At 39.0% G+C, this 25,947-nt stretch overlaps 1 protein-coding gene across 1 annotated transcript; it reads left to right on the plus strand.

Annotated features, from left to right (window-relative positions):
- On the plus strand, positions 1–24,648 carry SFXN3 (sideroflexin 3). The gene is made up of 11 exons (XM_075216266.1): positions 1–93; positions 4,005–4,171; positions 7,597–7,767; positions 9,827–9,925; positions 11,764–11,839; positions 12,627–12,712; positions 14,557–14,684; positions 18,984–19,033; positions 20,052–20,101; positions 21,567–21,614; positions 22,752–24,648. Exons 2-11 carry the CDS (start codon positions 4,008–4,010, stop codon positions 22,846–22,848), a joined length of 969 nt encoding a protein of 322 aa, XP_075072367.1. The 5' UTR covers positions 1–93; positions 4,005–4,007; the 3' UTR covers positions 22,849–24,648.
- Positions 24,649–25,947: the final 1,299 nt, after the last annotated feature.

Below are 25,947 nucleotides of genomic sequence, written 5' to 3' on the forward strand. Positions count from 1 at the left end.
TTAGGTTGTCCTCCCTCCCAGTACAAGCTTGTGATGTCATTGAGAGGTCACTGTATAGCAGCATTTGACTTCTGAGCAAGGACGTAGAACAGAGTAAGTGCACAGATATCATTGTATGCAATAGCTGGTTTTGGCTCTGGCTCTAGTTATAACAGCACAGTTAATGCTTTGTAGACATATTTCTATTAGCTTTTCTATCAATTTCCAGACAGCAGCTTTTACAGTTTTGAATGGGCTACGCTATAGGTGGAACAGAGAAGGGGATTAAGCAGCCGTGGTTGCACGCTAGTGATTAAAGCAACTAATAGTGTTATTTTTGGAAAAGCACCTCTCTTATCCATTGTTTCCTAGAGCGAGGGCTGTTCTCAATGAAGGGATTAACCAGGGCAGTTTAGCAGCCCCTAGGCGTACACAAACATTACCTTTTGTATGTAAAGCCCTGGCAATGAGATGTAAGGAGACTTCCATAGTAAGCATAATTGTTGTAATGTATTGTGTGATCTATCTATCTATCATTCTATCTATCTCTATCTAGGTTCATTGGCTACTATTGAAATTAACCCTAGTGTATATGTAGTAGGGCACATAGATTGTAAGACCCACTGTGATTGGGACTGATGTGAGTTATTAAATAGTCACTGTACTGCGCTGTGCAATATGTAGGTGCTATATTAATAACTGTTAAAAAATGCATGTTAATAAATCTATCAGGCAAAATGGCTAACTGGTCTGTGCTTCATTTGTACATATGCATGGCACATACAGTACATATATAGCTAAAGATTAAGAGGAGACAGATCTCCAATTACTATTGTGCCTTTGGGTCCCATGTGCTGCAATAATCCTGACTCCATCTGTGCAATATACAGTATATATAGATTCTCTCTCTACCAGACAGTACAATGCTGTGAGATGAAATGTGTTAAGAAAGATATTTCAGCATTGTACCAGCAGTTAGGGTGGGGTCTTGGCACTGCTGAGTGAGATTATCTGAAGGAAAAAAACAGTTATTCATAAAAATGTGGTCAGCACAATACACACTGACATCTATAGTATGCTCTCAGCGCAGCAGAAAAGGGGTTTGCATTTCACATGTGTGAAAGTCAATTGGTGTTAGACCTCCTAGTCTGTCTGTGTATACAGATTTCTGCATTTCTTCTGATTTTATCAGCATTAGTCAGATCAATAAAAGCAGCCTCCAGAAAGTAACCCTTGACTTTCTGCTGTTAACAGTTTAATGAAGAAAGTTGTTTGTTGTCTGGAGAGATGTTAATCATCGGACAGGAGGATGATGTTGCTTTGTTGTACAAACAAGGGAATTATGTTATGTTATATATGTTACCGCCCTCAGTGTGTGAGCGATCACAGTTGTGTAGTTGTCATGGAAACACAGGATGTAGACAGTGATCGTATTGCAGCAGCGATTAACTAAGTTTGCTAAAGTAAAACATAATAGTGTCTTGCTGCTCATTATTATTGATTGTTACAACACAACAAAAATGTGACTGGAGCAGGGGAGGGCTGGCAAATTTAAGACTCGACTCAGCAGCCTATTAAGAACATTTTAAAGAAAAAAAATGCAGAGGGCCCAGTGACTCAGCCCAAGGTAGCCCATTATTGGACCGGCAGATGCCAGGGGCGCATGGAGCATTTTTAAGGGGGGGTTTCCCCTCCACCGATTTTTTTTTTTTAAAAAAAGCGAGAGCTGCCGCGCATGCGCCCGCGCATTTAGGCAGCACTGTACTATACAGCAGCCGCGGTGCTGTATACAATACAGCTCCGCCGCGGACGCTTCTTTGACAGTGCCGCGGCTGCTGTATAGTACAGTGCAGCTATATAGGGCACTTTTTTAGCGGAGGGGAGGGGTTTCTGGACACCCAGAACCCCCCTGCGTGCGCCACTGGATGCCCCCTGCTCCCCAGCCCAGCCTGCCCCTGTACTGGAGTTTGTAACAAACAGCAAATCACTCTTCTCTAACTGTGTATATGACTGTTGATGATATACAACTAGTGAGTAGAAAGAGAGAGAAAGGGTTACATATTTAAATGGAAAGTTTGAGTGTAAACTATCTGGGCACTGTGTCAACAGGCTGGGATTGGCACATAGCTGAGACCTGGAAAAACACGATACATTTTACAGTAAGAGCCTCTATTTCCAGTTCTTGCTGGTAAAAGGCAGAAATATTCTTTAGGTATTCTGCAGTTTAGGCTTCATGTGAAATCTGAAGCCTATTATAATGTGGAGCAGATATTACCTATAAGAACCCGTCTGCTAATCTAGCCCCTGAAAGCAACATTGCAGCTATCAGCAAAGTATTATTTTATGTATCAAATAAAATATAATTGAACATAGCAATGTTTCATTTGAAAAGATTTCGTAGTTTTAGTTTTGTCTGTGAGAATATTCCTATATTGATGGAGTGTCAAGGGTCAAGGAACTGTTATGTTGGAACAAGCCTTAAGCCCATGTAATAATAATATAAGGCTTTTCTATCACAAGAATGAAAGTACTTTACAGTGCACAAGCCATTATTTACATGAAGAAAGCTGCATCAGAGATCATACCTGATAGAAGTGTGTCCTTTTAATCACTACTTTAGAAAAGAAGACTTCCAGTTGTTGAATGAGAAAAAGACTTATAGATTCGCTGCATCCAAATTTTCATATACTCGTTTTCGGCTTGCCAGTAGCCAATGATGCTCTACCATTTTACCAATTAATATATATTTATATATATCCAAATATATATATATATATATATATATATATATATATATATATATATAAGTTAACCTGTGCATGATACTCATACATTCTAGTCAAATCAAGCTACTTAAGGTGTTAAAAAGGTTCTTGTCATGCATTTGGGCCTAGCCCAGGCCTCCTCAGGGGAAGAGCGTTACTTCCCGACGCAAGCGCCCTTTTTTAACGTGGTTTTGTCCACATGTCACCACCTCATCATTTTTCTCCATCACCTCATCCTTCATCTTCATCGCCACATCCTTCATCAAGCTACTTAAGGTGTTAAAAACTCCCCACTGTCACCCCCGGCAACCACCAACCACTCCCAACTGTCACTTCTCCTTCAAGAAATATATAGGTCAGTGTATAACTGCCCAGCAGGTGGCGCTGCAGCTTGTTTTGTTTTTTTTTCCACACACGCCACTAGGCATTTATATAGTAGATATATATATATATATTGCAACAAGAGACAGGCGGGGCGCCTCATAGTGTGATACCAGATATGTAATATAACTAAGAAGTGTATTTATATGCGTACCGTAAAGTTAGGGTAAGAAATTTTGGAATGTGGTGGACTATTCCTCTGGATCTCAGCCCAATGTAAGGATAATGCAGAAAAAGGCAAACACAGTGTAATATTGTAATGTATTATGAGATACACCACGTGGAAGTGACAACACAGTTTTTCAACACCAAAACTCCTTATAGTAATTCAGGTGTTAACCCAGATGTAACTCCAATATGATAGTAAACCTTTCAAACAGGACACCAATGTAATCACACATGTGTATATATATATATATATATATATATATATATATATATATATATATATATATATATATATATATATTCTGCGTACCAGATGTCCCTTGAAAAACAGAACGTCTCAAATGGTTGGCAAGGATCTTTCTTGTGTTGAGCGTGTATTCCAAAACCAAACCTTGCGGGTGTGTATCTGCAGATTGACCATCTGGTTACAGGTGTTCCTGGACATTTCTAATGGGGACTAATTTGTGTGTATGTACTACACACCAGTGACATATTTCTTTTAGTGTTATCAATGTGGTAAAGAGCGCCATATTATATCTATTTTCGCTTCTAATATATATATATATATATATATATATATATATATATATATATATATATATATGTGTATACACACACACACACTGTTAACTAATCAGAATTGATTACTACCTTGGCCTTGAGTATTATTGAGATTGTAATGATTCAAACAGTCCTCTTTTCCTGTTACAGACAATGTCTGAAGAGCTTCCTTTCAACATTAACATCAAGGAACCGCGATGGGATCAGGGCACGTTCGAGGGCAGAGCCAGACATTTCTTCATGGTGACAGATCCGCGCAATATCCTTCTTGGACCGAAAGTGCTGGAGGAATCAAAGAACGTAGTGGAAAACTACAGGTCTACCAACTGGCAGCTAAATCTTTCCACTGTCTTTCTGCTTTGCAGTTCTCCTGTGGTCAGCCTCTTTAATAAGATAATATTGATAGGGGACATTAAATCATCTGTATATGGATATCAAAGCATGTAGTATCACCGAGTAATAGTGTCTAGATTATACTGGTCCCTCTTATATACTGACCTATCAGAGTGGTCTTTCTCACAAAGAGCAGTAACCTAAATATTATTATTGGGGTGTATAAAAGTAAATATGGAGAGAAGAAGGGTCCATTTTCATTCCTTCCTCTATAATTGCTACCAGAAGGCCGCTCTGTGCAGCTGTCCCTCATGGTTGTGGTCATAGCAGGAGTTATGGCGGACCAAGTGCGAGCACGCCTGGTAATATGATTAATCATCACCAAGCTAAGGGGTGTGCTGCTTCTTTCCCTCTTCCATGTGCCTAAATCCTGGGGAGGATTTTTGACCAGAGCTGCGTTATATGTAGTCAATAAGGCGCTGCTTTGCTTCACAAATGGAACACATAGCGCCCTTTGTCTGATGTTACCACCGCCCTTTTTAACTCGGGGTGTTTCTCAAATTTCTCTAGTCCTTGACAGCATTGTAGAGAATACAGTTTATAATCTTGCAATAAGACCCCATTAGAAATAAAGGTGATCCTTGAAAGAAAATTGTGTTGCTCATTTGGATATTAAATCAGACTCTACCATTAGGAGAAGATATATAAAAACAAGTCCCATTGTTATTGGGTAAACATTGTGTCAAACCCTTTAACTAGGTGTATAAACACCAAACACAACCCTGCTGCATATGAGAGACTCATCCCTCAGATCGTGATAACGGTCATGTAGGATAAGACTCTCTCGCAGGATTAAAACTAGGCAAAGTCTTGTTTGCATTTTACAGTGCTAGAACATTAGAATGCTTCCATAGGAGGAATGTAATATTAGAATGCTCATGTAGAACATTTGCTGCATTAGAATGCTTTCATAGGAGGGATGTAATATTACAATGCTCATGTAGAACATTTGCAGCATTAGAATGCTTTCATAGGAGGAGTGTAATATTACAATGCTCATATAAAACATTTACAGCATTAGAATGCTTCCATAGGAGAAGTGTAATATTACAATGCTCATGTAGAACATTTACAGCATTAGAATGCTTCGGTAAGACTAGACTCCTTTGCATCTCTATAACACTCACTTAGAATAAGTTTCTTGTCATATACAGCAAAATAGCTGACACATTTATTAATGATTTGTTATTGGAAAAAGAAAGAAAGAAAGAAAGGAATAGTATTTTGTGGGCACTCTTTTATACAAATGGTTGTGATATATTGATATTATAAAAACAAATAAACTTTATTGTTAATTATGTTAAAAAATTGTCACAGCGAAATATTAAAAATGATGAATGTAATGTTGAAACCTGTAATAATTCAGTTAAAAGGTAGATTACTACCAAGCTGGCTTGCTGCTATTGATCTATGTAATTAGCGGCTAACGAGTATATTGAAGTACACTCAATTGGTATGAATCTTTAACTAGGAGTTCCTATAGTGGGTCTCTGCTGCTAAAATATCAGCAGGGATCCATGATTGAGGTTGATAAACAAAGAAATAGATCTATGATTATGATAAACTATTTGGCACGAATAAACCCTTCAATCCCTTAACTGGTGTCTATAAACCAAATTACTAGTTGTCACTTTGATAGGTTTAGCTTGATGATATATGAGAGCTAAAAACTTGTAATTGTCTATCCAATATATAATTGTAAAAGGCTGGTTCCTAAATGCTCCTGATAGAATCAGCCTAATATCTGGCTGCTAACGGAACCTAATCCTAATCTCCTAGCTAGAGGTGTACTAACTCTCAGCCTATATTGAATTATTTATAAAAATAGAGCAGCGAGCTCAGCGTAACGCCGACGCGCGTTTCGCTTCTGAGCTTTGACAAGGCAACCCGATGGACGGTTGTGGTAGGCTCTATAAAGGGGAAATTCCCGCCCCTTACGTGACGTACATAGGTCAGCTGAGCCGAGGATTCAGAGGCTCGCTATTACTATGAGTCTATGAGTGGTGCTATGTATCACATGATACATCATGTGATCCTATGACGTCATTTGTTGATATCACCATGGAAATAAGGGCTTGTTATAAGATTATTCAGCTGGTTTTCCGTATCAGCCACAATAAGATATTTTATGCAACTTTTAAATATCTTATTGTGGCTGATACGGAAAACCAGCTGAATAATCTTATAACAAGCCCTTATTTCCATGGTGATATCAACAAATGACGTCATAGGATCACATGATGTATCATGTGATACATAGCACCACTCATAGACTCATAGTAATAGCGAGCCTCTGAATCCTCGGCTCAGCTGACCTATGTACGTCACGTAAGGGGCGGGAATTTCCCCTTTATAGAGCCTACCACAACCGTCCATCGGGTTGCCTTGTCAAAGCTCAGAAGCGAAACGCGCGTCGGCGTTACGCTGAGCTCGCTGCTCTATTTTTATAAATAATTCAATATAGGCTGAGAGTTAGTACACCTCTAGCTAGGAGATTAGGATTAGGTTCCGTTAGCAGCCAGATATTAGGCTGATTCTATCAGGAGCATTTAGGAACCAGCCTTTTACAATTATATATTGGATAGACAATTACAAGTTTTTAGCTCTCATATATCATCAAGCTAAACCTATCAAAGTGACAACTAGTAATTTGGTTTATAGACACCAGTTAAGGGATTGAAGGGTTTATTCGTGCCAAATAGTTTATCATAATCATAGATCTATTTCTTTGTTTATCAACCTCAATCATGGATCCCTGCTGATATTTTAGCAGCAGAGACCCACTATAGGAACTCCTAGTTAAAGATTCATACCAATTGAGTGTACTTCAATATACTCGTTAGCCGCTAATTACATAGATCAATAGCAGCAAGCCAGCTTGGTAGTAATCTACCTTTTAACTGAATTATTACAGGTTTCAACATTACATTCATCATTTTTAATATTTCGCTGTGACAATTTTTTAACATAATTAACAATAAAGTTTATTTGTTTTTATAATATCAATATATCACAACCATTTGTATAAAAGAGTGCCCACAAAATACTATTCCTCTCTTTCTTTCTTTCTTTTTCCAATAACAAATAGTTGATACATAGTATTGGAGCACCTCCCCTATATGATTAAACATTATTTATGTAATTGACCTTCAAGGGGTTAAAAGCTTGGTGCGGTGTAAAATCGATTGTGTTACATTTATTAATGAACCATCACAATAAATGAGTAAAGATGTGCAGATTTGATTTTTTTCAGAGTTGTTAAATGTTAAGTTTTGTTTTTATTTATTTTTTACATGTTGCCTTAGTAGTGTGCATGTTACAAATATAACTTACTGTAATCGACTTACAGAAGCGGAATACCCACACCAGGCCTTACTGAAGACCAGCTATGGCGAGCAAAATACATCTACGACTCCGCCTTCCACCCAGACACCGGAGAGAAGATGGTCTTGATAGGACGGATGTCTGCTCAGGTGCCCATGAACATGACAATCACCGGCTGCATGCTGACATTTTACAGGTATGTCTCCGTCCATCTAAGTAACCAACAAAAGACCACAGAGCAATAACAATGTGCCTTCTTTCCTGGTGATAAGCAATGAAACTTGCACAAATAGCCATTGTATAATTAATAGTACTATAAGTGGAGAATATATCTGCTTTTTTTTTCTTGTGAAGAGTTTTACTGTTGATTTAATCAAGAGAATTAGTAAGGTGGAGTAGCCAAAATTGTGAAGATATCATTAAGGATGTACTAGTATATGAACAGATGAGTGATAAAGCATCACATTGTTGTCATATGAATTAGGATAGAAGAGTTACCTATCAAATAACTAAATACCCAGCATTAAGCTAGGAATGCTGTAATGCAATCATTTATATTGTGCCATTCTTTTCTTATTATAAATATACAAGAGGTCATTTATGAAGTGCAAAATGTCCACTGCACAGTCAATATCATCATATGTGTGCCCAGATTAATGCAAGTGCGCTTAGGTTTGTGCCAAAGTGCATTAGTTTGCAGAGTAAGATTATGGCTTTTGCAGATGGAACAGAAAATGTCAGTCTCAGTAAGTTCAGATCTTTATTATGCACAGGGTTTAACATAGTAACATATTTTAGGACACAAAAAGAGTTACAGCCCAGTCACATACTGTATGTAGCAGTCCCATTGGGTAGTAAATTGTATCAATGTAGAAAACACATTGTCAAGTTAAGTTGTTATTTCAATGTTTTATTTTATTTAAAGCTGCAGTTTTTCCAGGGGCTTCATGGTTCGTCTCACAGCGTGGCTAAAAAGTGGAACTCTGGCTACCTGTGGGCAGAGTCACGGGGCAACTCGGATTGGTGCGATTTCTAATGAAGAAACCACAGTGTTATGATACTTTCAATCAGTGTAACACTAAAGTGACTGGAGAATATTGTTCTCTTGTCACACCAGAGCTTTTCCCTTGCCATACCACAGCTTTTCCCTTGCCATACCAGAGCATCTCCCTTGTCACACCAGATCAATTCCCTTGTCGCACCAGATCAATTCCCTTGCCACACCAGAGCGTTTCCCTTGCCATACCAGAGCGTTTCCCTTGCCACACCAGAGCGATTCCCTTGTCACACCAGAGCATCTCCCTTGTCACACCAGAGCGATTCCCTTGCCATACCAGAGCGCTTCCCTTGCCACACCAGAGCGCTTCCCTTGCCACACCAGAACGCTTCCCTTGCCATACCAGAGCACTTCCCTTGCCACACCAGAGCGATTCCCTTGCCACACCAGAGCGCTTCCCTTGCCACACCAGAGCGCTTCCCTTGCCATACCAGAACGCTTCCCTTGCCATACCAGAGCGCTTCCCTTACCACACCAGAACACTTCCCTTGCCACAGCAGAGCGCTTCCCTTGCCATACCAGAACGCTTCCCTTGCCATACCAGAGCGCTTCCCTTACCATACCAGAGCGCTTCCCTTGCCACAGCAGAGCGCTTCCCTTGCCATACCAGAGCGCTTCCCTTGCCATACCAGAACGCTTCCCTTGCCATACCAGAGCGCTTCCTTTGCCATACCAGAGTGCTTCCCTTGCCACACCAGAACGCTTCCCTTGCCATACCAGAACGCTTCCCTTGCCATACCAGAACGCTTCCCTTGCCACACCAGAGCGCTTCCCTTACCATACCAGAGGACTTCCCTTGCCATACCAGAGCGCTTCCCTTGCCACACCAGAGTGCTTCCCCTGCCATACCAGAGCGCTTCCCTTGCCACACCAGAGCGATTCCCTTGTCACACTAGACCGATTCCTTTGTCACACCAGAGTGGTTTCCTTGTAAAAACCAGAGCAATTCCCTTGTCAAAGTGCTCCGCACAACTACTGCTCTACAAAATTGTTACGTTTAATTCCAAAATTAAGTGTGTAAACTGTTATTCACTGAAAATAGAATAGATATATGATGTCATGAAATTGTTTGGTGACCGCGTCTCTTAAAATAAATACATTCACTTAAAAATTATTTATGAAATTGTAGCATAAAAGTATAAACTGCTATATGTTACTGGCTAGGGTAACAGTCTATTCTTGTCTCTTTTTCCTCCAGAACTACCCCAGCGGTTATATTTTGGCAGTGGGTGAATCAGTCCTTTAATGCTGTTGTGAATTACACCAACAGAAGTGGAGATGCACCTATCACAACAGGGTAAAACAGTCCTCAAAATTCACTGTAAATTTATCATTAGCTAAAATGTGTTACATGGTATTATATAATATAGTTTGATACAACAGAGGATGAATTTACTTTATTGGCAGAACAACTGTTTTCTCAGGTATTAATTATAACTCCCATCTAGCAGCGTGCAAAGTCTATCCCAATTAAATCACAGACTTCTGCTGAACATACAAACTGCCTTTCTAGCAGCTTTACTATATGCTTCAACAGGCGTTGTGCCCATTAATTTAAATAACCAAAAACCTTTGAAACATAGCATGCACAGCAGAGCATAGACCACTTTCACAGAGACCGTCATAGCCGCTCCCAATCAGTAAACGTTGAGACTGTAGAATTAATATAGCAATATGTACGGCTAGTTTATATGCTCAAAGTCAGACCTAGATGCTGCTAACGTGGGGATTAATGATTAATATATGCATTTACTCTTTTGGATTTTAGTACTAGTTCATCTGGTTTAACCATTTGCAGCATTGTAGAAAAACTGGAATTGCATATCTTTTGCATTTTTATAGGTTTCAGCTAAACATTCATAAGTAATAGACCCTTTTTCCAGTTACTTCCCTGAGTTATATAATAACAATATACGGGTCAAAGAAACAGTAAAATTATGGCACTTTCAGGCAGGCAAAGCTTAGTTGTGACTTATAGCTTTGTATCTCGAGTAGATGGTTGGATCACAAGTAGGTCTCACAAATGAGCCACAGGGTTAAATGTATCAAGCTGAGAGTTTCTGGCAGGTTTGAAAAGTGGAGATGTTGCCTATAGCAACCATCCGATTCTAGTTACCATTTATTTAGTACATTCTACATGATAGCTAGAATCTAATTGGTTGCTATATGCAACATCTCCACTTTTCAAACCCCCTAGAAACTCGCAGTTTGATACATTTACCCCACAATCTGATCTCAGAGGGCTGAAACATTCAGATTTATTTATGAAATGTGATACTTATAAACTATTTTACCATGCCATACACCCAGAAATAACACCCCTAATTAACATTTTCAGTTATATAGTTATTTAAATCTCTATTCTCCTATTATTTTGCCCCAATTTTCTTCTTCCCTCAACTAGTAAAACTACGAGTGTTCCTTTCCCAGGAATCCTGTTGTTGCTGAATTAATCAATCCCTGTGTAGCCCTGTTTGTTGTTTTCTCTGTTTTTTACTTTAAGACTTTTGATCAGGGCTTATAATTGTTGTCAAAAGTTACTTGATTGGATGAGCTATGGAATGTTGCAGCTTGTCCAATCAGGTGCTCTGTGACAACTGGAATAATACCCACTCATTTGTTACAGAAAAGAGAGCTGTCCTTATAGCGTGACATTTTCTCAATTCACAAAAGCCACTCCATAATTAATGTTCATGTTTCAAATGCAGAAACACCATTGTAAGGATCTTTTCCTCCTAATTCAGTTTAATGTAGGAGCATCTGAGTTGTAGGCAAACAGGTGCCCAGGAAAATCTTCTTCATAACAGTCCAGAGTGTCCCCATGCAGCTCTTTCAGTACTCCAGGGGGTAAATCAAGCTGAGAGTTTTCCGGCGGGTTTGAAAATCCAATCAGATTCTAGCTATCATTTATTTAGTACATTCTACAGAATGACAGCTAGAATCTGATTGGTTGCTATAGGCAGCATCTCCACTTTTCAAACTCACCGGAAAACTCTCAGCTTGATACATTTACCTCCAGGATGTCTGTTAAGCATAGAAGACATTTCTTCAATTATCTTAGATGTCTTAAATTCAGGCAAGGTCCTGACACTTCTACATGTATGTATTATATATTTGTTTATTGTTTCCATGCAGCCAGCTGGGGACAGCCTATGTTAGTGCAACCACAGGAGCTGTTGTTACTGCTCTAGGACTCAAGTCACTGACTAAGGTAAATAAAGAGGTGTAGTAAATATAACTGATTTAACTACAGACACCTGAGTAAATATTCAGTAATGCATTAATATCTCACTGTCCTGTAAATAACTTGTTCTGCATTATCGAGTTGTCTGCATATCATTTGTTATTTGTATTTTGCTCTTCGTGTACAATGTAATGTATTATGGATCATTGCAGTTCAATTCAAATAATTACCTCCAAATTAAATCTCCTGTGGACTCTAGTTATGCTGGCTCCGCCCTGTGGATTACACAGAGTGAAAGCTAAAGTCACAAGGTCACTGAATAGTTTATTGATTGGAGGTTGAGTTGATTGGATGACAGGTGTAATGATCAAACAATGCTCTACCATAATGTATGTGCTACACCATATAGGTTTAACTGGGAGCTAATTTGTAGCCGTACAAGTATTATGGAAGGGTCTGTCCACACAGGTCCAGTACTGACGTATGAGCCCTGCATCGATCATCTGGATCAATGTCCAATTTGGCCATGTACATAGGTGGCCAGATTGGACAAGAGCCAGTTCCATTGCATCTAGGACCTAGTAACGCATTCGGATGTCACCCTTACACCAAGGTCAATAGCAGCGTCTTCTGACCAGATTTACCAACGTTCCTGATAATGATCCAATTGGCCTCGGTTGGGTTACTATTGGACATTACTGTAGATTTGGGACCAGAATCATATACGTCAGTGAATCTGTGATATTCTGTATTTCTAAGCTGTTTCCTGTATACTTTTATTGACTAACGGTTCTCTCCTATTCTGTGTCTCCAGCATCTTCCCTCCCTAGTTGGACGATTTGTGCCTTTTGCTGCCGTAGCAGCTGCTAATTGCATCAACATTCCCTTTATGAGGCAACGGTAAGGGCGTTTCTTTTCACTAAATCAGCTGTTACAACCTTTTTAGGTATGTGACACATTATTGACAGCCCTACCATGTTATTAATTGCTCTGACACACAGATCTTGAATCATTCTAGTGAATGCAAATCTAATAATAAAAACAGTATTTAAATTAAAAACAAACAACAGGCAATTTTATTTTGCTATTTTTATATTTATTTTCATTTAAATCATTACTTGAATCCAAGCTCCATGACATCTTTAAGACAGTCCTGATGGGATCTTTACTTGTTTCTTAAAATACACCTATCCAATGTACAGTTATGGCCTAATTTAGACTTGGACGTTAGTTCATTTCCGCCTCTTAAGAATACAACTAGCGTATGATTTCCCGTACTGCATCTGTATTTTGAGTTGAGTGAATGTTATACTTGCATCCACTTGCACTTGAAGAGGTGGGCAAGGGCATTTAACTATGCTCCTTAAGCTGGGTACACACTACAGAAATTTCAACCAACTTTTTATGCCGAGCGATTGATTTTACATGCGATCGATGGTCCGATCGCTCGGTCCATGGACTGCATACACACTAGCCTTGTTTAGGACGATAAAGGGAAGAGTGGACGTCCCTTTAGCGACTTTTTACAGCCATATCGTCGTGAGCAATGACTGTAATTTCGTACTCACTGTTGTGGATCGGTCGGAAGTTTATACACACCACACAACGGAAACGAGATTGGAACGAAAATATAAAATGGTACGACCAACCAAATGAGGCGACAATTGTCCATTTGGGCAGACTTTCGACCATCGTGTCACTACACACACTGACCCGACTTTTGAACGAGCGGTCGTATGTCGGCTGATTGAGCCAATTATTGGACAAAAACAGTGTAGTGTGTACCCAGCTTTAGAGACGGTTCCATTGTGACTTACACATATCTGTAAGGCAATGTATATTGCACGTCCCATAGGCCTGGTACAAGTTTCTTAGTTAATGATGAGGGCTGCCCCTTTGTACTTAATCTTTCTATGTGCTGGATTCAAAGTTATCTTATGATATATGCAACTGAAAATACAGCCATAGAAATAAAACTGTACAGAGACATTTTTGCCACTATGCAAAAGTTGCATTTTTACGTTTAACTCTAAACCAAACCCGGTGTCACCATATTCAGGTGTCTTTAAAGCAAAAAAAACTGTTGAATAACTCGACCTTCGAATTGCATAGCGGGTCGACATTCTATAACAACGTCCTGAATAACTGATGGATACATAATAATTGGTTATGCAAATAGTAATCATAGGAAAGCACTGAGTGGGTGGGAGGAAGGAAGTAAAATAAAGCATCTTCTGTTTTATATGTGACTGGTTTAATTGTTTGATCATTCTGATCAGGCTGCCCAAATCGAGTGATGCTCTCTTCTTGCCAAAAACAAAAAGATACCGAAGTTGGAGAATATAAAACGACAATACTTGATCCTGGAAAGAATATTTTTTCTTTTAGTCTTAAGCTATCCCTTAACTAAGTCCGTTATATATAGAACACTGAGCTGTACACAATAGTTCAGTTAATTTCATTGAAATCATCTTCACTTGGTACGAAGTCCCTGTTGCCATAATTACTCATTTGTCTGATGCTCTCTGGACTTCCCCCGGTTGATCTCTCTTTCTCCTGGCTAATCTTCTGCTCCTTCCGGCAAAGGTCCCCCTCTTTCCTTCCAGATAATATAGGAGCTCACGGGATTTCCTTCCCCCATTGATGTTCTCTATAATGTTCCTGCTTATCTATTTTTTGTATAATGCTCATTATTAGTAAGTAGATTTTATTTTCTAATCCTACTGTCCTTGATGTCTCTTTAGAGAACTGAAATATGGAATCCCCATTACAGATGAGAATGGAAATAGACTGGGAGAGTCTACAAAAGCTGCCAAGCAAGCAATCGCCCAGGTGGTGGTATCTCGGATTGGCATGGCGGCGCCTGCCATGGGTGGGTACAATTTACATTTGTTACTATGGAAACATAAGTCATTTCTAGGTGCACTCCAAGCACTAATAAGAGCTCCACACACACACACACACACACACACACACACATACACACACACACACACATACATACACACGCATACATACACACACATACACACACGCATACACACACACATACAGACATATACACATACACACACACATACATACACACAAATACACACATACACACACACACACACACACACACATACACACATACACACACACACACACACACGCATACACACACATACACACTCACACATACACACACACACACACATACAGACATATACACACACACACATACACACACACACACATACACACACACACACACACACACATACAGACATATACACACACACACACATACACACATACACACACACACACACACGCATACACACGCATACACACACATACACACACACACACACATACACACACATACACACACACACACACGCATACACACGCATACACACACATACACACACACATACAGACATATACACACACACATACACACGCATACATACACACACACATACAGACATATACACACACATACACACATACACACGCATACACACTCACACATACATACACACATACACACATACAGACATATACACACACACACATACACACAAATACACACACACATACATACACAAACACACACATTCATACACAAACAAACACACACAACACAAAAGAACCTTTTTAATGTTCCATCACTTTCATAGTTAATTATAATGCTAAACACAGCAGTATTTTGGAGAAACATGTTAAAGATTTATTTACTGAAATGGTGATTCAAAAGTGGTAGGAGATTGGTTGTGACGTTTACACTTTTGCACAGGGCATCTCTTAAATATGTTGTTCCTCTCCGCATACACAGATAACCTTGTAGGAGTAAAGAGCTTGTACCTTAAGGGGTGTTGGGAGGACCTTCCTTGGAGTATATTTGCGAAACGGCGGGTTTGAAATAGTGTATATATAGCAACCAATCAGATTCTAGTTATCATTTATTTAGTACAATCTACAAAATGACAGCTAGAATCTGATTGGTTGCCATAGGCAACATCTCCACTTTTTCAAACCTGCAGTTTAGTAGATCTAGCCCCATGTGTTTTGTGGTGAACAAGTGAGCTTCATAAAGACTTTTTGCAAAAGCATTAAAAGTATTGCTGTCAGTGTTCATAGTTAAAATATATGGGGAACGTTCCAGAAATTGTCCAGGCTTTATTTAACTTCTCTTTCAACCTTGTCTGACATTTCACAGGCGAAATTGTCATTATTGCTCAAATAACCTACTTAAGTTGTACATATCTATTCACGGTTATTTTTATTTAATGAAACGAGTAATCTGCTGGAAAGGTCATGAAATACCACTGGAGACGGCGTGCTGACACGGTTTTCACAAATCACTTTATAATACAACTTTTGATTTTTGTTATTTTCCCCTGTAATGAAAAATATTTAAGGGCAAATATCCGCACATACAAAACAAAAACAACTTGTTCTCAATAATCTGGGTATGGCTGGTACAGCCCTGGGGGGCTAACGGTGCTGTTTACAGCATTAACAGGAATAACTTGTTGTCATGGATGGGGGGGGGGGGCAGCACCTCTGTCCTCCTGCAAGATATTTATGGATAAGAATATCTTCTATACTGCTGTTATGTAGCAACATCTGATATATGACCGCTCGCATGGGCCACCTATATACAGTCAAGTAGGTGGAATATGCAGAGACTATACACTGTTGAGTACACTGCTGGCCCACATTTGGTTTTTTTTACTTTTTATTATCAAAAGCAATAAAATAATACAGGTCACAAAAATCGAAGGAAAAAAGGAAAGGTGTACATAACATTCAATATATAAAACTGAAACAAAAACAGAAAGGATCCAGATCTCTGTGGGAAGCAATTGAACATGTGAAACCATAAAACTGGAAAAAGGGACTTTAGTAGTATAGAGAACAAGTGACGTAAAAGCTGCTGGGTTTTTGTAGTTTTTTAAAGAGATGGATAGACATGGGTAAGGACAGATCGTATCTCAGAAGTATCTGTGTATCTATACCCTTTGTTTTGCATATCCACGTTTATTTTTTCTACCTTGTATGTTCCTGTTTTATGTATATATTGTTTTCCTTACTGTACGGCGCTGCGGAGCACTGTGGTACCTTACAAATCTACAATAATAATAAGAAGAACAACAGTAATAACTAGGGATCTGATTCATTAAGGATCTTAAATTAAGAAGTTTCTTATTTCAGTCTCCTGGACAAAACCATGTTACAATGCAAGGGGTGCAAATTAGTATTCTGTTTTGCACATAAGTTAAATACTGACTGTTTTTTAGCACACAAATACTTGATAGCTTATTTGTACACTGAAATTTAAAGTTGATATTTGTGTGCTTAGATTAGATTAGAGTTATAGTCCTGTTAAAATGATCAGATAAGTTTAATATGTCAGATCATTTTTAATATTTTAAAAAGGGCAATCACTTATACATAAACTAGTAGTGACATGTTGAGCTCTGCAAAGTTAATTACATTTTCATTTTTATTTTTTATTTCCATAATATGCAAATGAAGAAGACCCAAATTCAGAGTATTATAAAAAAAAGTGTCACTTTTTTGCTTTTAAAATTGAAATCAGTGCAATCAGGATATAGGGGGGATGTATCAAACCTTAAGGGGGAATTTTTACAGCTGTAAAAAGACCTCAAATAGGCATCATGTCACTGGGGGCGGGGCCAAAATTTGCGCCATTCGCAAAGCCCCGCCCCCTACACCAATACCCCGCTCCAGGAACTCCTAGATGTAACCAACATAATGTTGGCAATTATGACTAATCAGCCTCTAGCATTTATCTAGCAGAGTCTATAAAATGACAGAAACTGATTAGTTGCTATGGGCAACGCTTCCACTTTATCTCTCTTGAAGGTTTAATACATCTCCCCTGTATATATGGTGCAGTAAACAGAACTACAGTATATAACATGCAGCACTCAGCAGTGCAGTGTGTCTTGAGCTGACAGGGAAGGTAATGTATCCTGTGACTCATGAGCTAAATGATCTAAATGAGTGAAATGATTCGGTGAGTGGAAAGATTTGAAGACTCGTATGAGTTACTGAGTGAAATGATTTGAAAGATTCGAAGAGTCAAATGAACTAGATGAACTATTGAACTCCTGAGTGAGGAGAATGACTCATAGCTCAGTGATCAGCTCCAGAGTCTCACACAATGTCTGAGCACAGCAGTGCCACCTTTGGTAGTTTAGAGGTACTGACTCATGAGTATTAAATGAGAGCTGAATAGAAACAAAAGAGCCAGTGTGAATGAGACAGTGAGTGGGGCTGCTCGGCTTTATCTCTAACTCCTCCCACTTGTTTTAGTTCCTGGTGAACTAATCTTTGCCAGAGCTGTGAACTATGAAGATTAGTTCATTTGAACTAATCATTCGTGAATTACCCATCACTACAGGAGACAATAGGTTGCACAGCCAGATATCAGGAACTAGGAGACTGATGAATGTAGAACCAGGAACTTCTTGATGCAAGGTCAGAAGCACACAGGACACAGATAAAGGAACCAGGAAGCTAGTGTGTAACGCTATCACTGGCAATGAATGCAGGACAAGTGAGAGCTTATAATGTGCAGCCTTCCAATTAGCACTCAGAGGGAGACACACCTGAACTGCATAGCAGGTCTGAGTAACAAGTAGAATGCAAAGCCAATGAAACCTTAATAGTTGAGAAGACATTAAGGCTGTCTCAATTACATGAGTCACTTTTGTGTGTTTGAATGTTTTTATAACATTGGTTGAAGTGCCCCTGACGAAAAGTATAGGAATGGTTTTTAGCCTTTGGAAAATCTGACCAGCCAAGAAATCCAAGTTCTTTTGCTGGGTTTAAAAGTCTGTGCTCCTACCTGTAATACGGAGACAGTGTCCCTAAAGGTGCCTTCTCCACCCCTCATTCATATAAATAGTCAAACAAAATTGAAAACTTTTCTTTACAAAGGGCATTTGCACTATTATTTTCTGGATAAAACATGTCCATTTTAAAGACATCTGTGTAGTTTTAAGTGAGGGCGACTGGGCAACTTTGATATGGAGATGTTGTGGATATGGGTGATAGGATCTTGGGGCGAGCAGTTTAGGGTAGTGTTATAACTAAACATCTAAACTAAACATTGTAGAGTGACCATAGGCAATATTACTTTTTCTTTTAGCAATTCCTCCAGTGATAATGAACATTTTGGAGAAGAGAGCATTTCTTAAGGTAAGATGTTGATACGAAATACTAACACAACATGCTGCCTGTATTAAAAGAAACCTATAAATGTACTGACATTTTCATCGGTCTGTAATAAAAATATATCACTAAAGGTCTGCCATGTTCATGATACTAAACCCTAACTCTGGTTTTCCTTAAATATATATATATATATATAGTAGCTAAACAAAAAAGGTACTATAACCCACCAGTCAGATGAACTCTTTCATTCTCTAACCTGTACTACACACAGAAAGAACAGTAATAATCTAATTGTTTCCTATGTGTTACATCAGCTTTTTTATGCTTGTGCATCAGTGTACATAAGTATATGGCAAAACAGTATTTTTCAGATTTAGTTAAAATTTGATTATATTTCATGTTCACTATTATAACTATTAATCACATGCTGCTTTCTCCTTTCTACCAGACAGAATATTGATCTCATTATAATGAGAGCTGGATTGTTAATGCTTCTTACTTACAATAATTTGTTGCAAAATTGCAATGGGGTGAATGTTCAAATGAGTTTCCACCACACCAATGATTGTAATCCAGTAGGATTGGTGTTTGAATGGAATTGATTGGTCACTACAGGGTGCATTTATTAATCAAAGTGACCAAAAGCCAAATTCTTTCTGTGTTTGTTTAAAAGAAGTGGAATGCACAATTGTGGCATTTATGGCTCTGCATGAACAGAGAAATATGGAATAAATAAACATGGAAGTGTTGCAAAATAGAGATCAAGCAAATGCCAAACATTTCACCAATCATAAAATTACTGATAATTGAATCCCCAATCAGTACTTGTACAACTACGGCATGTGCAACATGATACTACAATCATGGAGCACCTAAAATACACATTGATATTTTGGCAACTACCGGTAATTTATAGTATATCTGTGTATCATCTATAAAAAAATTCCAGAGTGTATGTACATTGAAACCTGCAATAAAGGCAGTATAATGTTTATTTCTGTAGCACTAAATTACTTTTGTGTTACATGTACCCTTATAACAGCGCTACCCATGGATGAATGCCCCGCTACAGGTCGGTCTGGTTGGACTTTGGTAAGTTCCTTTTACACTTGGACCCATTCTGTGATTTCTATCATATGATTCTCAAGTGTTCTAGCTGTATAAGCCAAATTGTGTGATAATTAGTTTGCAAAAGTCTGCTTTTTATAGCATACAGTGCACGCCCCTCATTTGTCATTTTAAGAGGTAGGAGCATTACAGTGTAAGGAAAATGTCACATACTATATGAGCTATAGTGGGAATAACACATCTGTACAGAAAAATTAAATGCTAACAGAAAAAAAAAAAAAAAAAAAATGTCTTTATCTGAGCAAATGTCAGTGGTGAATCCATCCGTCACCTTAGCAGTACACTACATCATCATCACCGTTTATTTATATAGTGCCACTGATTCCGCAGCGCTGTACAGAGAACTCATTCACATCAGTCCCTGCCCCATTGGAGCTTACAGTCTAAATTCCCGAACATACACACACAGACAGAGAGAGAGAGAGAGACTAGGGTCAATTTTGATAGTAGCCAATTTAACCTACTAGTATGTTTTTGGAGTGTGGGAAGGAACTGGAGCACCCGGAGGAAACCCACGCAAATACCGGGAAGACATACAAACTCCACACAGATAAGGCCATGGTCGGGAATTGAACTTATGACCCCAGCGCTGTGAGGCAGAAGTGCTAACCACTTAGCAACCTTGCTGCCCCTACATACGTCTAAGTGGCAGCTGATAGGCAGACATAGGATCCTGCTTAGTGGCATTCTCTGCTTGTTTCTCAGCTGCCAGGTCCTATCAAAGTGAAGCAGGGAGCGGGGCCCACCAATCAGAGTCAAGGAGGGGCAGGGCTATGCTAAATCACCACTCAAAAAAAAAGTCTAGTCATTTGAGTTACTAAGGGATGAATTACTGAACACATACATTGAAAAAAAACTATGCTACAGCAATATTGCAGTAGAACATACTGCAGGATAAAGTTGTGTAAAATCAGGGAAATGGATCCATCAAGATGCATTATTGACGAAGGTGACCATAAAAAAGTGAAATTTGCAGAAAGGTGTGAAGTAAAGGTCTGTGAATGTCTTTGACCGTTATAATGTTATAACATTTTTTAACCTAAATACCCTTGAATATTTTATAGAGTACTTAGATATGTAAAAGATTATACATTGTAACACATGAACCACCTATACCACGGTTTCTTACCAAGGGTACATCAGGCAGATTCAAGCGGTACTTTCACAGCTAAGTTAAACTCAAAATAATTAATAAATAAAACAAACCAAATAGATTGGGTATTATTTTAGACATATAAAAACAAAGGATTACTTGACAATTATGTTTACAAGTTAGGGGGTACTTGGAATAACTTTAAACCCCTTAAGGGATACTTGAACTGATACACAATAGGGGCGACTTGGTAAACATTACTATGATGCAAAAAAGTTGAGAAACTCTGATCTAGACAATATGAAACATTAAATATTTGTTCCTGTCTTGTTTTAGCCTGGTCTTCGCAACTCCTCTTTGCTGTGCACTGTTCCCTCAGAACAGGTAAGTACAATGTCCTGTTAGACTGGTCCTTGTTTTATAACAAGAGGTTTCCCTGCCCAGGAAAATACCTGGGAGAAGTTATCACATGAGCCATAGAGGCAGCAGAATTGCACTCATTGCATCTGGGTATGACAGATAAAATCACAGGTTGCCAAAATCCAATTACACTTATTTTAAGTGATTTAGAGTTGTATGTATGTTTGTAAACTGTCATCTGTTCATATTTGCAGGAATAACTATAACCCTAAATACATGCGCAATACAGTGGGTCATCTCCACGCCCTTACTGTACTGCATGGGAATGCCCCAATCCACCACTTGAAACACAAGTGTTATATATATGCTGATTAATAAAATGCTGGTGCACATTATATGTGGCATGTAAAATTATAACACGTCAATGCACTTGCATCCAACTCTAAATCACCATCCATAGTCTGTATGTATCAACATGTACTGTGTGTATTCAGTGTAAATATCTGTAGAATACAAGCCTAATAAAGCTGTATACAGAATGTAGATTAATCCATAGCTTTAATGGAGAGCTTTAGTCATTCTGAGAAGGATGTTTCAAAGTGATAGTATGCACATCCTGTCTGTTAGGCTGTGGTTGGGGGAAAAAATAATAACATGTTAATCTACTTCACCTTCTCCTGTATTATCTCTTCTCATAGAGCAAATAAGTAAATCAGTAAGAGCAATATATTTAATAACATTGAACAATATTGCACACAGAATGGCAGAGGCATACCGGTTCATGGGGAGAAATGTACACGTCCAGTGATCAATCAGCTTATGCATAGCAAAGGTCCTCACTGATTATACCCACCACACTGCAGTGGAATCAACACTGTCATTGATTCAAAACCAGCAGTTGGACTTCCTAGGGAATTCGGACTGTAGGAAGTGCACAGTTAGTCTTGATTTGGTATAATCCATATTCAACTAGAACAGGCCTGGCCAACCTGTGGCTCACCAGGTGTTGTGAAACTACCAGTTCCAATATACCCTGATGACTATCAGCTGTCAAAGCATGCTGGGTCTTGTAGGTTCACAACCCCTGGAGAGCCACAGGTTGGCCAGGCCTGAACTCGAGCAATCCTGAAAAATCTTACATTCCTATTATTCTCTTATTAGCTCAATGAAAGTATCCAGCCTGGAGCCGGAGGTCCGTGACCGCATCCTGGAGAAGAACCCAAACACAGACATCGTTTACTTCAACAAAGGACTCTAGACCCGGATCATCCAATCCAGACTTACTGAGCAGACTATATATGAACATGGCGTTTATACAATTCACTTTATAAGCTGCTAACACACATTGTATTTTCCATGTGGGTATATCCCCCAGTTTTCTCAGGTATAACCAGACAGTTTCAGGTGACTTTGTTTTGGTTTGGTGTTTTCCTGGCGAATTTAATACATTCCGGTGGCATCTTCCAAGCGATACTTTAAGAGGATACATCGGCCTTTGAAGCTGAGAAGTGAAAACATATGGCGCACATTATATATACAAGGAAATATACTTCTGCTGCTCAACTATTTGTAGTTTTTCTCCTAGGAAATTGTGTTACTAAAATATAAAGTGAATCAAGTAAGATGCCCTAAAGTAAAATAATCTGATTGTTTACTCTGGTACTAAATGTGCTTTAAATATTCTATAGCACACAACACCTGCATATATGTTCTCATAGTTGTTGTATAGTCATGTTATGTTTATGTGAGATACAATACAGCGTAAGGATTTACAGGGTCAAACTGTATATGGAAATTCCCAATGTTGACGTAAGCACATCATTTGGAAAGCAATAGAAAACTTTGCTCTGAAACAATATTTCATTACAGGGGCATAACGCACAATCCCTGGGATCCACAATAACATTTTCGGGGGGCTGGCGTAGCAGATATGAGTGGGTCTCATAACTATTGCACATCCTGCGACGTCTGTTATTTCATTACATTAACAGATATCTTTTTTGCTTAAAAAAGAAAGTATTTTTTTTTATTCATTAAACTGTACTATCTTCTATGTTAAATTGTTGCTTAAGGTCCTCATCCTCCGGGCTGTAACACAGAACTGATTACTCAATTAAGCTACCCAACTATAAATGGCAGCAGAGGGAGTGAGTGACCAATCACAAGCTACAATATCTTACTTGCAGCTTGTGATTGTTAGATTGAACCCCCCCCACCCCCCACCCATCCTTCCCTTGTCATTGGCCGGGCTCTTAGAGGAATGGAGGAAACTCTGGGAAAATGGTGGCACAGAGCAGTCACAAGGGCTCCGTCTCGGAGGAGAGGCACCCTAGTAAAATCTTTGACTATGTGGTAGTGCTGCTTTAAAGGACACTTTTATTAAAAAAAATAAAAATAATCTTTAAATACAATATTCTCAAAATCTAAAATATGAGATCTATAAAGGTAAAGGCGTATAAAGACAGATTTATTTGTAGATAAATACAACCATCCAATTATATTCTCCTGCTGTACATTTGCATCTATAGGACTATCTTTGTGTATTTTCTGTTCAGTATTATGAAGTATATGAAGTATCTTCCCAGCTCCAGTAATATGAGATAACAGACGTCAGTACTCCCTTTGCTGAGACTCATTTGAGTAATATTGTCGTGGAGCTTCCTCCACAGCAACCTTCAACATCTGAATGGTGTCTGTCAGAGGTGGTTGGGGATGGAGCAGGTATTGAATATGTTGCGACAAGACCCGCCTCTCTGACAATAAGCCCCTCCACATAGGCGGTGTAATTATGATAAGTCCTGCCCTGGTATAAGTTTTCCTGACGGCACACTGGTCAGTTACCAGATTCTACAGTCAGCAGAAGAGCGCAGCAATGTTTAAATACAGTGGAAGCCTTTGGGTAGGCATGAAAAAAAAACAAACAGGTGATAAAACTATCGGCTTGACGACGGCCTCAGGAAGAAGTCTGCAAATAAATGATCTTTTCATAAGGTAGTGATATCACTACCTAGCTGATAAATATTATTACCTATGAAATAAATGTATAATCTTTACATTGTGTTCTGTAAAATGTGTATTTGTTTTTATATACCAGAAATAATGATATTTGTGATCTATGACATACACATAGACGGCCATTGTCATTGTCTCTTTTACTATAGTCTTTATAGAGAACCATCCATTGCTGGAAACATGAGATAACCTGGCAATGTACAATCAGTCAGACACAATAACAATGGGGGCCTTGTAGCTAAAAATAAGGAGGGTTCTGAAACCCATCTGATCGTGGACAGGTTGTCTCAGTCCTCTGGCCAGGGAGCTAGTAGCTGCAATGTGCCCACAGACTAGTGACACAGAAGTGCCTCAAAAATGTTGGAAGGGTGGGCAGCACTGTGGCTAAGTGGTTAGCACTTCTGCCTCACAGCACTGGGGTCATGAGTTCAATTCCCGACCATGGCCTTATCTGTGTGGAATTTTTATGTTCTCCCCGTGTTTGCATGGGTTTCCTCCGGGTGCTCTGGTTTCCTCCCACACTCCAAAAGCATACTGGTAGGTTAATTGGCTGCTATCAAATTGACCCTAGTCTGTGTGATGATGATGAAGGGTATAAAGACCTATACCCGCAGTGCAGCCTTTTGGCCACAGGTTTGGGGATAGAGGAGGAGCCCTTACTCTGGTGCACTTTTTGTGTTTTTGACCACTAGGATAAGAGAGCACCCGGGTTCTAAAGGAAAAACAAAACAATGGAGGTCAAACAGCTCAAATTACAGATCAGGCAGATTCCTATATTCTTGAATTATTATTAACGTCAGTAAAATAAGGTATCATAACAGTTGAAGATAATTATTGAAATAATTTGAGTTTATAACAATCAATATTTCACTTGGGTTTATGTAAAATAACAGGAATGTCCCATGTCTGTCTACTGTCTGACTCCCTCGTACGTCCTGTCATGTCTTGCTGCACTCTGAGTCCCTATAGCATTACTCATCTGTGCTACTTATGTTTATTACCTCATCTATTTGTTACTTGCTTCTGTATCCGGCGCTACGGAATCCGTGGAACCTTATTATTATCATAGATTTGTAAGGTGCTACAGGGCTCCGCAGCGCCGTACAGTAGGGAAAACAGGACATACATAAAACAAGGACATACAAAGCAGATAAAAACAAACGGTATGGAGGACCCTGCTCACTAGAGAGCTTACATTCTAAGTGGAAGAGGGCACAGCTGAAACAAGAGGAGTGAGTGTGGCTTAGAGGAGATTGGGACAGTTGCGTGAGTGTATTACCAGCTTTCTTTAGTTGGAATCTGGGAGATCCTGGGGAGGGGGTGTGGTGGGAGGGAGCGGGGTGGA

This window comes from Mixophyes fleayi, chromosome 6, assembly GCF_038048845.1.
Source record: "Mixophyes fleayi isolate aMixFle1 chromosome 6, aMixFle1.hap1, whole genome shotgun sequence".
NCBI classification, from domain to species: Eukaryota; Metazoa; Chordata; class Amphibia; order Anura; family Limnodynastidae; genus Mixophyes; species Mixophyes fleayi.